Source organism: Rhopilema esculentum, chromosome 6, assembly GCF_057945365.1.
Source record: "Rhopilema esculentum isolate cy_ngs chromosome 6, ASM5794536v1, whole genome shotgun sequence".
Classification (NCBI taxonomy): domain Eukaryota; kingdom Metazoa; phylum Cnidaria; class Scyphozoa; order Rhizostomeae; family Rhizostomatidae; genus Rhopilema; species Rhopilema esculentum.
In genome coordinates this window covers 1,124,390-1,141,740 of record NC_142820.1, presented here as the reverse complement: position 1 = coordinate 1,141,740, position 17,351 = coordinate 1,124,390, and the positions used below count along the sequence as shown (strand labels likewise).

Below are 17,351 nucleotides of genomic sequence, written 5' to 3'. Positions count from 1 at the left end.
TTAATGATAAAAATTTTTTCTTGCTTTTGCTTTTCATTATATGAGTTCATATCCAAAGGTTTACATGTTTTGGTGTGTAAAACGAGACTGTTCTAAGTTCATCAGGCAATTGTGCAGCCTTGCCTATACGGCATCGAGCACTTTATGACAGATCGGCAAACAGTATTTTTCATTCTAAAGATATAAAGCCTATTCTAGAATGAATCAGGAATCAATAAAAGTTCCCTGGACTTTAATTATTGGCTATGTTGAGAAAGCGATGACTTACCTTGAAAAGAGGCTCACTGTCGAGTTTGAAGCCGTCGGCCCCCGCATTTTCCACCAGTTGGTCCGCACTTTGGTCATCGGCGGCAAAAACAGCATTGAATTGGACATTGTCGAATTGGGATGTAATTGTGCTCGGAGCTAGCCTATCCTGTAGATCGAAGAGGTAGATAATTAAAACATAGAAAGGGAAAACTTTTTGCGTTAAACGTAAGGCAAAGGAATTTGATTATTCACCCGAGCCTGCTTATATAAACTAAATTTGATAATAAAGTGAGGTGAAGGATTGCTTCTGTAGTTTCTATATGTAGGAGGTGTTTTATTTCAAAAGTGTACTAAAAATTTGCACTAAAGAAAGTGAACATAAGAACTTTTTAGATGTGGCGTTGGAAAAAAGAGCACCCTGTTTTTATATACGGAGATAAAAGCTAGAGGCTTTTTTGACAAAAATCACCCAGAGAAGGCTAAACTCATCAAATCTCAAATTTTGTTCTCCGTCTTTAGAAGACACCCTGATGCACTTACCAAGACTTTAAATCGATATAGTAGATTCTTAGAATCGGCCAGACAACCGAATTCGTTTACTGATGGGTCGAACTTAGGAACGTAGCCATCAAGTCCACTGCAGAGGTACACCTTTTCAATGACCACGTGATACGCACTTCCCAAGCTTTGAGCCGTGTCAATCATGACTCGCCCATAAATCTTTGAACCTACAAACAGGCAAAAACAACGTTCAATTCCTTGTTTCTGTGTACATAAAAGTAACTTCAGCTCTGGAAATGTGAATTGATACAACACTGAAAATGTGTTTTACCTTTAACGAAACTTTCTTGCAACGCAAGAAATAACAAAACGTTGATGCCAAAAAACCACAATTCTAATTCTATTTAGAAATCTACCATGACCTTGAATGCATATAAAACCTTTCCCATTTTTGAATTGTCTCCTTCACCTTGCAACTTCATACAAAAGAGTAATTTTTCTACACTTCATTTGGACTCGAACAAAATTCCCTTGTTTACTTTTAACTGAACATCTTCGCTCTTCTGGCCCCCTCCCCCCTATCTAAACTCATCCCGTTTTTCCACATTAGAGAGATCCGGATGATGTCTAAGGTGCTAGAAAATAAATGCCTAGGCCAATATCTTCTGAATACCAAAAGAGCAAAACAGCTCTTATTACCTTTGGTAAAGGCAACGTCAGTAGCCTCAGATCCAGTAAATTTCTCGGAAGTCCATTGCTCCTTTCTATTTAGCAAGAAGAACCTCGTATTCAGACTGAAGTTAGCCTGGACTGCTTCACTTGTCTGTTGGAATCTGATTGGCAGTTGGAAGGTGATTGGATTTCGAGGAGTACATTCTAAAGGCGTTGCATATTCAATGTCCTGAAAAAAGATGGAAAAATCTGAAGGTTAGTCATCACGATAAGGAGGATCTATGTTGAGCATCTCAGAATCATATTAATTTCCTGAAAATGCTTTATTTGTCATTGATGTTCAACATTCCTTTGGGTTCACCTAGGTTATCGGCTCCAAAAACAGCTAGTAAGACCAAAGCAACTTCTTTTCAGTCGTGAAAATAGCTGTATTGCGAGGATCTAGAAACTCCAATGTTCGAAAATGCTGCCCTAATTTCATGAAAAAATTCAAGAAAGAAAAACCTGTATTTCAACGGTACTTCAAAACTTTCCAGGAATAAAAAAGAAAGAAAAAAAGCAGACTACATTCAAACATGAAAGATATGAACGATGTCATCTTGAATGTGTTTTCATTTCCAATCAGGCGACATTGATTATAAATCATTTAACTCTTTCTTATTTAGGCCAACATTTAGCTCTATTGAAAAAGGATAAATGAAAGGAAACGACTGACAACCCACCTCTGTCACTGTGCAGGGAACCAGTCTGACTATGTAAAGGCCACTGTAATCCCGAACAGCGAAATTTGAGACAAATTGCCACAGCTGCTCTGGCTCCGCGTACGTTTGGTCACTTCTTACTAGGCTCAAGGTCATTGTTAGGCTGGGCTGGTCTGGTGACATTACAATTGAAGCGTATTTGCTTGCTAATGGGAGGAAATATGTTACGTCATAAGCTTGTGCTGAGTAAGATTATGTAGAGTGCTTTATTGAGGAGGCAACGATAATTTTAGGCCTAACTAGCTGTAGACAGATGTTCCTATTGAAAATATTTTGTTATAGTATCGGGAGGACGTCAGTTATTTACAAAGCAAGTCTATACAGTAGATACCATAGTTGAATGGATATGCAATAATGTTATTGTTTTTCGAAAAAGTGTGTACACGGAGTTAGGCGACGGATATGAAACGAGTACTTGGATGAACAGAGTGATGTTATAAGAAATAAACAAATATGAAAAGAATAGATACGACAAAAGATTACCGCAAAACTTTCTATGGGATTAGTCATGGGTATAACTTTAAAAAAGGAAATAGGTGCAACATACTGTCTTTTTTCATGATGAACTGTCCTCTAAATCTTGCCTTTGTCCTGAAATTCACAACAAGCTTTCGATCCGAGTCTCTGATTCTAATACTCGTGGGATACAGATTTCCTTTAAGAACTGACGTCGCCGGGGGTCCCACGCCATCCTTCCAAAGCACAGCAGTGTCGTATACGAAGGTCAGTCGCAATGACGATTTGTGGTCGAAATGCATCCAACCGCCGGCGGCTGTCGGTGAATGGTAAATGTAGGAGACGAAGAGTGGCACTTTGACTGACATGTGCGATTGCACCGTGTTTTTCACTTGGCCATCAGTGGTGATCGTTCCACCGCATTTCTGCACCAATTCAGTCATGTCATAGTATGATTCGAAGGTCCAAAGACAAGCATCCAGATTAAGATGGCGGTAGAACCTGAGAATTGACGTGATACTTGCTTTAAAAACAGCAAACAAAATTGCAAAAGACTTTTGTACAACACCAGGTATTGGGAACAGGTATAAAGATGAATACCTCATGGGGTTCTCACAATTTAAACACTTGAAATAAGAAAACAATTTCCTAAAGTTGTTAATTGTTCTTATTGTAACCAAGAATATTGCTTCAAGACAACAACATAATATATGGGCATTGAGAAAAAAACCATTCACATTATTGAGGGAGAAAATTCAGATTACCTAAGGGTAGCGTTTCCACGAAGTCCAACATCATACTGATATGGAAGACTTTCTCCAGCGTTATCAGGATCAATAATGTCTTTGGTTAAGAAACCGAATCTGGTTCTAATTTCATTAATATCCAATAAATTTGAGCAAGTATGCTGAGCAACACGACTTGCATCTGGGCTGAGAGCGATTTCGAAGTTGGAAAGTTGTTTAGTGGAAATTGCTGGCATTAGACCATCGAAATGCGGAACAAGTATCCGGACGCGGATCAGGTTTGGATGTTTCGGATCTTTAGCACCGGTGTATTTGACCTGGGCCGAGAATGTCTCGGCTCCAATATCCCGCTCGTTACGAGGCATACAGAGTCCTTCACTAGGATCTACAGTTATGGGATCGCTGTAACTTTCAACGCCATACCCTTCGTCTTCATCGACAGCTTGCGCAACACATCTGACGCGAGTGCCGGGACCGAAGTAAACGCTGCAAGATGATTAATCATGTTTAGGATTGCTCAATTCGCTAACCAATAGATAAAGAAAATTGTGCAGGATGATGGACAGAAGACAAGGTCAAAGTTTCAATCAAATGACATCATCAAAATTACTAGTGTAGATGCATTGCAAGAGTACCTATGATCATTAACTGTAAAACAAGCGATGATGGCGTAGAGACTCAGAATAAAATTTCACCGCTTTAGACGTGCTTCAAGACAACTATGCGTATTGACAAGGAGAAGAGTCTTCATACCTGTCAAGAGTGATTCTGTTAGTCTTGGTGACAAAAGTTTTGCTTTCAACGTTCTTGAACTGGTGCGTAACGCCATCTTGGCTGTCTCTGGCAGAAATCTGCCACCGATATCTTGTGAACTCATTGTTAATTCGCTCTGCTTTGCAAATGCCAGCAGTCGATGAGTAATCGGGGAACTTCGGGTTGCACGCCTGACAATAAAGATAAAATAAGCAAACATTTCTACGAGCAGCAACAGCATAAGAGTTATGTTTTATGGACATGACATCAGTTGAAGATATCACAAAATCACTAGGTCTTCTGGAAAGTTTGAGATAATAGAAAATGGGTGTTAAAAAGCCAAGGCAGTCAGCATAAGGTTAACAGCGTAAAAAGCTAAACAAGGAAGTCTTAAACCAAGACTAAGATGAAAATTAACAAGAAAAACCTACCGTGACGCAGATAAGGGGGTAACCTTGAATGGGGTTCACTCTTGCATTCTTTAAGTCATCATAATCCTTCAATGATGCGACCTTTGGCTTCAATGGGAAAGTAACTCCAGTTCGCCTTCCAACTTCTTCAATGTATATTATTGTCTTTTTTAACCCTAATCCAGCTATTCCCATCTCGTCTGGTTTGATATGCATGGAGAACGCTCGGCGAAGACTCTTTTCCTTGTCGTGGAAAATCCTCAGCTGCACCATTTGTTTTGTTACATTTTTGCCGAAAGTCAATTTCTGTAGACGACAATAATCTTTTTGAGAAATGTAATCCAGCAGGAAACTGTTTATAGGTAGAAATATCCCATAACAACTTCAGAAACAGTCATGTGCAAAACAGGATTCATTTTTACTTCAATATGTACCTTTTTACAGCTATTTTTCAATACTTGTTTATTTCTTTGACGTTTAACTTGCTATCAATTCTATGTGATTTGATAATCCTTAGGCACTTGACGCATCAACAAAATTCTTTCCTTAACAATTGACTATGTACATGAAGTACTTTCCTATCCAGATTGAATTTCCTTCTTCCTGCATTGAAGGATAAATTCAGATAATAGAGATCATTTAACGAAGCCTCACCTTGGCTAAAGGCTCGTAGTGAATTCCGCTTCTTGCTGATCCATCTCTCGTGTACACAGTGATAACAGACTGCTCTGAGGTATCACCAGCTCTGAACACAGGGATCTCAACCACTCTCGACTCCTCATCAGGTGGAGGCTCTTTGGCATAGTACTTGCTTTCCATGAATTTGATCATGGGCTCTGCAACAAAGAATGAAAGGTTGAAAGCTATGAAGACAATGGTTAATGTGTACACATAAAAAAGATGGCATCTTAGCAGCCATCTGAGGCTGCACAAACCAATAAGGCATTGAAGAAAATAGCTTTAGGCTAGAAAGTAAATAATTTGACTTTTCGTCGAAATGAATAAAGGATTGTAGCAATCTTACGGTCATCATCTGTGATTTTGATGACAGAAACAGTCCGTCCTCCAAGCTTTCCACCACCGGCATTTGTGCTAAAAACGGCACCAAGATGCAATTTGAATTGCTCAGTGGGCTCTTTTATCGTGTCATTGACGATGAAAACCTGCAAAAATAGATGATTTAGATGATTTTCTGGGCTTTCCATGACTCATTAGTTTTGACATACATTTTAGATATTCAGTTACCGGTTATTTATCATTGCAAGCCTGATAGCAACCAGCCAGGCTGCTGTGGTATCTTTGATTCGCAACGCAGCCTTTAGTTTTATGGCATAGGCATTCTTTAATGTACATAAACATTGTTCTATCTGGGCTTTTTACTGCACGTCAAATGATTGGGTAATGCACTAATGCATTGACCGTATGTATGTTTCATTTGATGTTAAGGTTTCCCTTTGGAACTAAGCCATCCACCCTAGACTAGACGCCCCAAAGAATAGTAAAAAGGCTACGAGACGTTACCTTGCAAGGCTTGATTGTCTCTCTTGGCTTGAAAACAACGAAGGAGGCATTGGTGTCAGGCCTTTCTATGTAATCTTTTGAAACCTTTGCAGTGCCTTGTCTGGTGTAACATCGAACCGAGGTTGTGTAGCTGAGATCGCCACGTCGTTTTATGTTAGCAACGATAAAAGAAGCATTTTCTCTGACTTTCAGCTCAGACTTCTCAAAGTATACGGCTGGAACTGGAAGACAGTGATAGAAAAGTTTAAATACTATAAAGTATAAGCTATATTAGAATTCAGATAATTTTGATGGCAGTCGAAACATTGGTATGCGGCAGAAATAAATCTTTGCTGTCTTTGTCAGAATAGTGAGATCAAATTGTGTAAAGTGAGAATGATTGATGAGAATAGTCAGAAATACAAAGATCGCTAGTGGTTTATGGTGATCCTGCTTGGTATGCATTTGTGCCAAAAAATGAACCAGTAAAACGAACCAGCTGTCAATGACAAAGGATCAGCATTAGACTGATTGTAATTGATGAGAATAGTCAGAAATACAAAGATCGCTAGTGGTTTATGGTGATCTTGCTTGGTATGCACTTGTGCCAAAAAATGAACCAGTAAAACGAACCAGCTGTCAATGACAAAGGATTAGCATTAGACTGATTGTAATTTATGAGAATAGTCAGAAATACAAAGATCGCTAGTGGTTTATGGTGATCCTGCTTGGTATGCATTTGTGCCAAAAAATGAACCAGTAAAACGAACCAGCTGTCAATGACAAAGGATTAGTATTAGACTGATTGTAATTGATGAGAATAGTCAGAAATACAAAGATCGCTAGTGGTTTATGGTGATCCTGCTTGGTATGCATTTGTGCCAAAAAATGAACCAGTAAAACGAACCAGCTGTCAATGACAACGGATTAGCATTAGACTGATTGTAATTGATGAGAATAGTCAGAAATACAAAGATCGCTAGTGGTTTATGGTGATCCTGCTTGGTATGCATTTGTGCCAAAAAATGAACCAGTAAAACGAACCAGCTGTCAATGACAAAGGATTAGTATTAGACTGATTGTAATTGATGAGAATAGTCAGAAATACAAAGATCGCTAGTGGTTTATGGTGATCCTGCTTGGTATGCATTTGTGCCAAAAAATGAACCAGTAAAACGAACCAGCTGTCAATGACAACGGATTAGCATTAGACTGATTGTAATTGATGAGAATAGTCAGAAATACAAAGATCGCTAGTGGTTTATGGTGATCCTGCTTGGTATGCATTTGTGCCAAAAAATGAACCAGTAAAACGAACCAGCTGTCAATGACAAAGGATTAGCATTAGACTGATTGTAATTGATGAGAATAGTCAGAAATACAAAGATCGCTAGTGGTTTATGGTGATCCTGCTTGGTATGCATTTGTGCCAAAAAATGAACCAGTAAAACGAACCAGCTGTCAATGACAACGGATTAGCATTAGACTGATTGTAATTGATGAGAATAGTCAGAAATACAAAGATCGCTAGTGGTTTATGGTGATCCTGCTTGGTATGCATTTGTGCCAAAAAATGAACCAGTAAAACGAACCAGCTGTCAATGACAAAGGATTAGCATTAGACTGATTGTAATTGATGAGAATAGTCAGAAATACAAAGATCGCTAGTGGTTTATGGTGATCCTGCTTGGTATGCATTTGTGCCAAAAAATGAACCAGTAAAACGAACAAGCTGTCAATGACAACGGATTAGCATTAGACTTTAAATCAATTTACTTAAAAATACGGCAGTCGAAACATTGGTATGCGGCAGAAATAAATCTTTGCTGTCTTTGTCAGAAAAGTGAGATCAAATTGTGTAAAGTGATAATGATTGATGAGAATAGTCCGAAATACAAAGATTGCTAGTGGTTTATGATGATCCTGCTTGGTATGCATTTGTACCAAAAAATGAACCAGTAAAACGAACCAGCTGTCAATGACAAAGGATTAGAACTAAACTTTAAATCAATTTTATTAAAAATACTTCAACATCTGTGATATTCAAGATAGAGTTGGTCATCAGAAGGAAATTTTATATATTTAATTTCTTGACTTTTGATCCTCGTCATATTATACGAATCAGTGTCAAAATCGACAATTTTTAATGAACAGATTTAAAGGTCAAAGTCAAAATGTTAAGAGAAAACCTTGCATATGGGCAATGTCATGTCAGTCTATTCGGTTCAAACATTCCTTTTTTAACAACTTTCCAATACGAATTCCTAGGGCTAACACTGTAACCTCATGTAAATAAATGACATATTCTGTCAATCACTGCACACATTAAAATTACCAAACTGAGACGCAATGTAATCTTCAAGCAAACAGTTATCTATAAATACAACTGTGATGTTTGTATCGAATTAAGCAGTTAGGAGACAGTACTTACGATCAGATTTCGTATCATCAATGGTCACGGTGGCTGAAGGATTTGCACCCAGAGTGGCGTTCAATGGGACACGAAGCAGCACCGTGAAATTTTCTTTTCCCTCTATCCTTGGCCGTGCAATGTCATCTAATATGATTATCTTTACGACCTTTTCCGTCTCTCCTGCAGCAAACTGCAAACTCTGGACTTGTGGAACATAATCTCTTTCGGCTGGGAATAAAAACAAATTCAAAGAATGGAACGTTAATCCTAGTAACCAGCTCAAAAATCGTCGCCAAAAAGTATGAAATATTCATGCAGATGAGAATCTCTTTTAAGTCAGACTTGTTTGGTTCTATTTGTAAGGAAGGAGAATTGAAATCAATATTGTTCACGCTGTTGTCCTTCATAATATGTTGTCGTTTTCACTGTTTGCCAAGGAACACAAATGGCTAAAAACCTGGGAAAGAAACCAATGTTTTGGCGATCTAAAAAGTTTCGCGACATGTAGAGGGACCAGGTGTTCCTAATAACAAGGAGAGTCTTCAAATAAGTTCGATAATTATTTGGAGACTCGATATAAAGATTTGGATCAAAAGTATCTTTTGTGACAAAACTCACGGTTGGCAGCGTGACTGTCACTTAATCTGGCTACTGGCAAAGGTAAGTCTCCGATAAAAATAATTTGAAACTAAACAAAATATGTCGTTGCGCTTTAAAATTCTGCTGTTTTCAAGATTTTGCAACATTCTGGGAAAAAAGAACAACACTTTTAGGTCGTGATGTCAAAACTTGAATACGAAAAAGGAGAGAATAGATCACCTCTGGCTGAAACTGGTCTCCATTGTCTTGTAGCAAAGAGCACCGATGATTCTACTGCAAGATCGGAGCCAGTCCTGCGAACAGTCACATCGAATACGCCGGCATCTTCATCAACAATGTAATGATCTTCGTCAAGGGTGAATGCTGGCTCTATGTGTTAAAAATATTATTGCAAAAAATGTTAAAATACTTCTAACTATGTAGTTTGATGCACTATAAACAGTACTTTAAATACGAAGAAAAAAATATCAAGGGTATCTTTAAGGGACCTTTTCCTACAATCTTATGCATTCTAACACGGCGGTGTATTAAACTCTTTCAAACAATAAAGATGTGAATTGAACTTTTACAGATAGAGTTGTATTAAACCTTTTCATACAGATTTGCATTTACCGTTTTCATATGGCTATGATATGTACTTTTTCGTAGAGGTATTTATTGCACTTAAGTGTAGAATAGACAAGTAACGGGATGCTCAAAACGCTTCCGCGCCCTTTTTTCGAAAGATGCTCAAAAATGGGTTTTGATAGTTTTTAGGTCGTCTCTTTTCTTCGAAACTAAGCATTAATCAATCAATTCTATGTAAATATAAAGCTAGTAGAGAATCATACATATATCATAGTTGTAAAGTCCTCAATGGTGGGAAACGTTTAAAACTTTCCTATCTGATGTACGAATATTGGTATTTTTCTGCGCTAAATTGTCAAAATAGCTGCGCTAAATTGTCTAACAGATTTCATGTTTATGTTGTCATCTCTGTTAAGGTATCTAGCCAATACACACCATCTTTGTCGTCAGCAAGGATTATGACGTCAGCTGTGGATGATTTGTCTCCAATAGCAGCACCCATATAAGGAAGAAGCTTCACATGGAATTTCTCATTCTTCTCATACAAAGAATCGTCGATGATTGTAACCGGGCAGTATTGAACAACCTCGTTCTGAAGAAACAAAAGTAGCTGACAATAGCAGGCAGAAAAGCTCTCTACAACACACCCTAAGGAAGGAGAGGGGGGGGGGGGGCAATGCAAACTTAACAGAAGGAAAAGACTACAAACTGATATTTTATACAAGATTGAGTTCCATTCATTATAAGAGAAGACAGAGGAATAACAGCGCCTAAATGCTTAATCTCAAGGCAAAGCAGAGATAGCTCTCAACGATTATCAAAGCTGCAACATTTGACCAACAATACAGCAAACTATATAAAGAAACATCAACCAAATTCAATTTGAGCAAATAGTTAGGGTGGTTTCATAGGTTTAAGTAATCGAATTTGTTTACAAACCGCACTTAAACTTACATGTGAATTTAAAACAACACAAAGAAAACTGTATAGTGCAAAGAGAGATAAACGTTGTCCGAAAAAAAGCATTTAAGACAAAATGTCCTTATCTTAATCTATTTTAGATAAAGATACACGAAAGATAAAGCACATAATCATCTGCTACCTCGTTTCTTGAAAAGTTTTGGCGCTTTCTTGTTGTATTAGATTGCAAAAAGATTATCATGTTTACTGACTTTGGTCAATCAAAATGAACTCAAGAAAATGAGTCAAAATTGTTATATAAAACGTTTGCCTTTCAACATCTTTCTTTAATATGATTATATGGCGTGGTTAGAAAACAAATGAAGTCTTGAGGTATAGTTAGAGACAGCAAGCTCTGAAGTATACATGTTAAATAACTTGCTAACGATGTCCTTATCGAAAAAAAAAAGAAAGATCTAAAAGCATCAGTTTGGAGGAAAGGGAAACGGCGTTAAGAAAGAACGATGTATGGCAAAAAGCAAATTTATAAATCATCGTTCTCAATATTATAAAAATGTTTCCTATTTCGTTTTCACCAAATGGGAAGTATTTCGAATAATTCATACCGTATCGAAGGTGATGATATTGTCACGATCGAGGGCAGCTTTTGAAACGTAGTCTCTATATGATGTTACGGTTGAACCCAACGTTCCACTTGCGCTCCCTGTAAAAAATTTAGTAATTGCAAGGTTGGTCAAGGGTCGCAAAAGTAGTTGAGTGTTGCAAATACACTAATCGATTTGCCTTTAGGTTCTGGGTTTGATATTCTCCAACGCACAATTGTTTTGTAAATATAGAAATCTGAGAATAGGGATAAGATTTTATTCAAAGTGTGAGTGTTTACTTAACAGTGAAAGCTCGACTTTTCATCACAAAAGAAAATGTTCAGATAGTTTGATGTTGCCTGGCCAAAAGTTTTGTTACCCAGGTCAAAAGATTGATAATCCTGGGCTGGCTTGTAAGCTATTGAGTGACTCTCGAAATAGAGAGAGTATACAACATCAAACACGAGACTTTGACACCAAACAACAGCTTTAGCAACTTAAGGTTACAATAGTGCTGCTTTTATCTGAATCAACAAAGTCACTTCATACTTCAAATAAATGCCCTTAAAAACCTAAGGCATTCACAACAACATGTGCGGTAGCTATGACTAAATAACAGTGGTTAAGCACATTCAATCTTTCATTCACTTATTAGGCCTTAAGACCAAAAAATAAAAAACGACGTTTTGAGGCAGCTTATTCATTAAGCTTAATCAGGCAGGAGAAAAAGCTTTAACTGCTTAGGTCTCTGCTATGTTTAACCATAATCTTCAAAATCATGAGAATACTGGGACTTGAATGGAAAAATCGTTTATTAATTCTGCACTACTTGAATCAAATGGGGTATATTTTATAGCCGCAAGCCAAGCAAAAAACAAACGTATCTTTCAGTTTGGTTACGCTTTCTTTATTCTTCCAAAGGTGCTATTTCTAATGGGAATTTGGGTGGTACAAGTACTTATACTCTCGGGGTTTGTGTTAATGCAAAACTGCCAGAATCCTACCAATCAGAGAATAAGAGAGACCACAGTGAAATGGATTTGAAGATGCGTGTCAAAGACCATTTATGTCAACTTGCGGTGTGCGATTAAAGGATAGATACAATTTGCGCTAACTACCTCGGTGACAGTTGCAGTATTTCATTTCAATAATGCCTTGAGCTGGCTTAGTGGGGTATATTAACCTCCAATAAAATCTTAAAGTTATTCAGGTTATTGCATTGATGTGCTTTCCCATTGAAACTCATATCAAGAAACGTTTGGCGACTGTTTAGGCACTGCTACGAAAGAAGCAGGGCATCATATCGATAAGAGGAAATGTCAATCTGCAGGTCCCCCTGGTATTACTTCCATTGCATTGTTGTTACCAAGATAGAATAAGAGAACTAAGAAAGTCTAGCTAAAACCCCTCGACTTACCTTGAATAGCGAATGAGCCATTGCTCTCAAATTTCTATCATGTTTTAGTACGGGTTTCAGCCACTTTTCCTTCACCTTTAGCTACTAAAACATGATAGAAATGTACGAGCATTGGCTCATTAGCCTCGTCAAGGCTTAATCTTGTCAAAGGTTTTGACTTGGACAACGGAGCCCGTTCCATCGAGGATCAGGATGCGAAAAGGGAGGTAAATCGAGGGGTTTTAGCTATACAATCTCAGTTCTCTTGTTTCATCTCGTTGTAATCAATCCCCCAAGACATCACTGCATTTAAAAATAGGCTTTCCTTCATTAAAAGGGCAAGGACAACAAACCTACAAAAAATGTAAGATTAAACTTCACTCACGCACCTGGAGTTGTTATGCAAACAACTTTGACCAGTGGCTTCAAGTCCCCTTTTCTTCGGAGTGGTACCTTTAGAACCCCAATATTCTCCTCCACAATGTACTCTGGATCTTCAATCACAACTGTTGGCTCTAAGAATGCCAGTTCAAATTTATAACAATGCGATAGTCCTTGTTAACGAGAGCACTTGCTAGTGATTTCGACAATATAAATTATGCAGGTTTATCGTTACACTTACCTCCATTCATTTTTCAGCCTCCAACTATCTACTTCCCATCAATGCCTCTATTAGTGCATTCCTATCAGTGCTTAGTATTGGCATTCTTGCAAACGATTTTTTGAAGTATGTTTGATTTTTTAGACGTTAGTGTCCGAAATTTCACATAAAAATTGCATCTACGATTTTACTCTTCCAACCTACAGATTTATGATGCAAGAAAAGTTTTGCAAAAATGAAGGTGATTAAATCAAGAAATGAAGTAAGTTTTTCTTTTGAACGTTCAATGTTAGCTTTAGCTTTTCGTTAAGAAACGTATATGACGAGAAAAAGTTGAAACATATCTTTGATTTCAATGATAAACAATTTTCAAAAATGCTCACCGTCATCCTTGTCGAATATGTTTACTGTAGCATTTCCTGGTTCGCCCACTAAAGCATGAATATTATCAACCAACGTAATTTGGAATGTTTCCATAGCTTCGTAATTCAAGTCATCAGCAATCTTCACTTTCAACGTCGCTCTTGCCTGGCCTGGGCTAAACTGTACTTGATTTGATCTTTTGATCTCAAAGTCTTCTTTCTCTGTAGCACTGCCATTGTGAAGAGCTAGGCTTACAAAGCTGGTCTCCCCTAAAAACCCACGACGACGCAGTGGTATGGTTATGTGGCCTTCTGTTTCACTAACGTTGTACTCAGGCTGTGAAAAATAGACCCACGCCCAGTTCATGTAAAACTGTTGCCCATAAAGAGTATTCTCTCCTGCATCCATCAATTTGAAGACAAACATATCACTGGTTGCATTTTCCTTCTTATTAAGAACATACCTTACTCCCCCTTGGTTGACGTCATTTTGGGTAAAAGTTGAGAGAACCTCTTCTGGAGCCGACACGTTCACAAGCTTGCCATGTTTTGGTGGTGTTGTGATGAAATATAGTAGCTTTCCATTATCACTGTCACTGTCATGTGCTTGCAAACTTTTGTCAGACAGTTGGAAACCAACATCTCCTTTATCGAAGTTCTGCAAGAATGAAGCGCCAACATTCTTGGCAACGACAGGGAGCTTGTTGTCAACAGGTCGTATCCTAATGTCGATGACTTGTGAATCAGACTTTGGCAACTTTGAGTCGGGGAAAACATAGAAATCTGAATGGGTGCCATCTGTAACAACAATTGAGAAACTATCAGTTTTGGATTCGCTACCGTCGTGGCGATAACTGATTCGATTGTCATTTATGTCCGCTTGGGTGAACGTGCTTACAGTCTGGTGGCCATCTTTTACGATTTGACCGTGAAGTGGTAGTTGGGTAACGGTAAAAACGACATTCCCTGCCTTGGTATCTTTATCGTCAGCTCTGAGCTCAAAGGGGGTGATGACCGTATTTTTACCTTCGAAAGCCGGAAGCAAATTGATGTGTAAAATCGGTTTTTTATTGTCAACATCAGTCAAGGCGATGCGGAATGTACGGTGGATTTTGTTGATGCCATCGCTGACTGAAAATTCAAAATTGTCGAATTTCACTTCATCCTGACTGGTGTGCACATAGACGATCTTGTTACCAGCCAAGTCGATTTGCTTGAAACTTGTAATGGGCACAGATGGGTGATCTGTATTCTCAAGGTAGCCCTTTGCTGGCAACTTGTTCACTTGAAAGACGAGCTTCTGATCTTTGCTGTTGATGTCTGAGGCACTGAGGAGGTCTGTAGTCAATGTTATCCTGTCACCTTCCTTTAATGTGACACCTTTGTTGATGACATCTGGGTGTATGTTATCAATTGGAGCAATAATAACGTAAAACAGCTGATTAACCAATCGGTTGAATCCGTCTGATACATCAAGTCTTATGACGTCACGCTCCTCCTTGCCTATGTTTGCATGGTGGTAGTAGATGCTCTTGCGGTCTACGTCCCTCTGCGTGAAATTGCTGCCTTTGCTGAGATTCCGGAACTGTCCGTTTTCTAACCGCATCACCAGGCTTCCGAATTTCGCATCGTTCATGACAAAGTACATCAAGCTTTTGTCATCTGAATCAAGATCCGTTGCCTTGATATTCCTGTTAGTAACTTGCTTCATCTCTTCTCTTTCCACGCGCAATCCTGCGTTTATGGTCATATGAGGAACTTCATCATCAACAGGAATGATCTTAACTGGCACAATCGCACTCACATTGTGCACTCCATCAGAGACAATAACCTTGAAGCTATCTTCTTTTGTTTCTGTGCCATCGTGTTGATACAGAATACCACCTTCGCTTGCAATTAACTCCGTTTTGGTGAATTTCTTAATGACAGTGAGATCTTGATCTTGTCGCAACAGCTGACCGTGTTTCGGGTTCTCGGCGATATAAAACACGAGTTCGTCTGACGGAACATCTGCGTCTATGGCGTTTAGGAGAGCCAAGTCAAACGACAAATAGTCATTTTCCAACACAATGAATTCGCGCACGAGAGGGACAGGTTCCTCGTCATTTCTTGGTTGTATGAGGACATTGATTGTCGTCTGAGCTGATGTGTTGTTCTTGTCTGAACAAGCAATAACAAACTGGTCAACTGTAGGCTCCAGTTTCTCGTGTACACTCTGGACATAGTTCACATGTCCGTTGATCAAATCAAAGTTAGTGAACTCCTTAGACTCAGTGCCACGACGACTCACTTCGGAGCCTTCAGCTGGCGTCACCGATTCAATGTAACCATACTGAGGCTTCTGAGTGATTTTGCAAATGATCTTTTCTCGCTTCGTGTCCACATCGATGACCCTTAGGTTCGGTTCAGTCAGGGTTACATTGAGTCCCTCAACAACATTGACAGGCGTATTGACTGCGAGAACAGGCGGCTCAGAATCGACTGGCAGTATTTCGAAATGAAGCAGTATGCCGTTGTATGTATTACCTCCGACTAGCCACTCGTCTGACATGTCTGAGAGCGTGAGGTTTAAGGTATCCTTCTGCATCTCTAATCCAATCTCACCAGCAGTGTGCCTGTAGGTTATCAGCCCTTGGAAGACATCTTTTTGAGTAAAATAATTCACTGGTGTGCCTGAAGGAAGGGAAAGTGATATTCTTAGATAACAGTGGCAATATTACGTATAATTACATATTAGAAAAACAACTGTACAGTTTAGCATCTACAACGGTACCTCTGCATACCAAACAGCAGTTAGTCCAGAGTTACTATTCGTATTACAGAAGAGTCGTGGTCTGGATTTTAGTTTTGCACGGCTCTAGCCCAATGAAAGGGGTAAACGAGAAATGTTGGGGTAAAGTAAAACGACTCATTCATTTTATGGAATGGTATGTCGCTGGGAAGTATTTGTGAATTAAGGTCTTAAGAAAGATAGGCTCATTTGCTAGTTAAGAAAATTGAAGTTGGGTACGTTTCTTAGAAATAACATAAAGTAAATAAAGATATGCAGATATGCCAATATCAAGATTTCTTTGGAAAACAATATTTCAAAATATTTCATAAAAAGAAAAAATCAGTATTTCAAATATTTAGTCTCGTTAGGAAAAATATTAGATTGCTTTGTAACACATGGTAAGAATATTTTCTTCCTTTCTATCATAGTAAAGCGACCAAGACAAAGGAAGTTTTTCGAATTTTATAGTAAGCTTTCGCCGTCATGTCTTAAACGTGGTCTGTTGGTAACAGCAATTGCCTTGGTTCACTTCAAATTACCCCCCACGTTTTCAGTAAGTTTTCTCAACAAAATCATGCTACCGATCTGTGAACGACCGACCACGAAAAAGTACAATATTGGTCCTTAAGCTGTGTGACAGATTTATGCACCAATTCCACTTTCATCCCAGGATTTACAGTAACAAATGTTTTCTCATAATCTGATTAATAAAAAGGTCATGCTTAGGAATGGGAGGTTCCTTAAAACAGATAATGTGTGGGAAGAATTGATTTTGCAATTTTGTTCAATTGCGTAGTTTTATACAATTAAAATAAAAAAGCTGGTCGGATTTTCACTTTGTTTAACATTATTCCAATTTTCGTAAACATCCTGCTTTTGCTATGGACAGAGAATTTATCTTTGTTGATGTGAATTCTTTTAGTGTTTCACCTTTCTTAAAACCAATCAAACGGCGATTTCGCTAAAGAAACTGACAATTTTATCTGCTTTGCATAAGACAATTTAATCTAAACATTATTTTAGTGGTCACGTATCCGTAATGTAGGATTTCTATTGCTATCAAATAGGCCTTGAAGTTTCATAAAT

General features: G+C 38.3%; 1 protein-coding gene across 1 annotated transcript in view; it reads right to left on the bottom strand.

The window, feature by feature from the left end:
* LOC135686688 (FRAS1-related extracellular matrix protein 2) overlaps positions 1 to 17,351 on the bottom strand; it is a 34,142-nt gene that overhangs the window by 2,330 nt on the left and 14,461 nt on the right. Inside the window, exons 3-19 of the mRNA XM_065202977.2 lie at positions 13,514 to 16,165; positions 12,919 to 13,044; positions 11,155 to 11,252; positions 10,064 to 10,220; positions 9,281 to 9,430; positions 8,480 to 8,689; positions 6,070 to 6,290; positions 5,573 to 5,711; positions 5,203 to 5,384; positions 4,570 to 4,854; positions 4,139 to 4,329; positions 3,404 to 3,871; positions 2,731 to 3,140; positions 2,145 to 2,329; positions 1,450 to 1,651; positions 790 to 977; positions 269 to 415 (exon numbers count right to left, since the gene is read on the bottom strand). Coding sequence (XP_065059049.2) covers positions 269 to 415; positions 790 to 977; positions 1,450 to 1,651; positions 2,145 to 2,329; positions 2,731 to 3,140; positions 3,404 to 3,871; positions 4,139 to 4,329; positions 4,570 to 4,854; positions 5,203 to 5,384; positions 5,573 to 5,711; positions 6,070 to 6,290; positions 8,480 to 8,689; positions 9,281 to 9,430; positions 10,064 to 10,220; positions 11,155 to 11,252; positions 12,919 to 13,044; positions 13,514 to 16,165 — 6,011 coding nt within the window. The remainder of the gene's footprint in view (positions 1 to 268; positions 416 to 789; positions 978 to 1,449; positions 1,652 to 2,144; positions 2,330 to 2,730; positions 3,141 to 3,403; positions 3,872 to 4,138; positions 4,330 to 4,569; positions 4,855 to 5,202; positions 5,385 to 5,572; positions 5,712 to 6,069; positions 6,291 to 8,479; positions 8,690 to 9,280; positions 9,431 to 10,063; positions 10,221 to 11,154; positions 11,253 to 12,918; positions 13,045 to 13,513; positions 16,166 to 17,351) is intronic.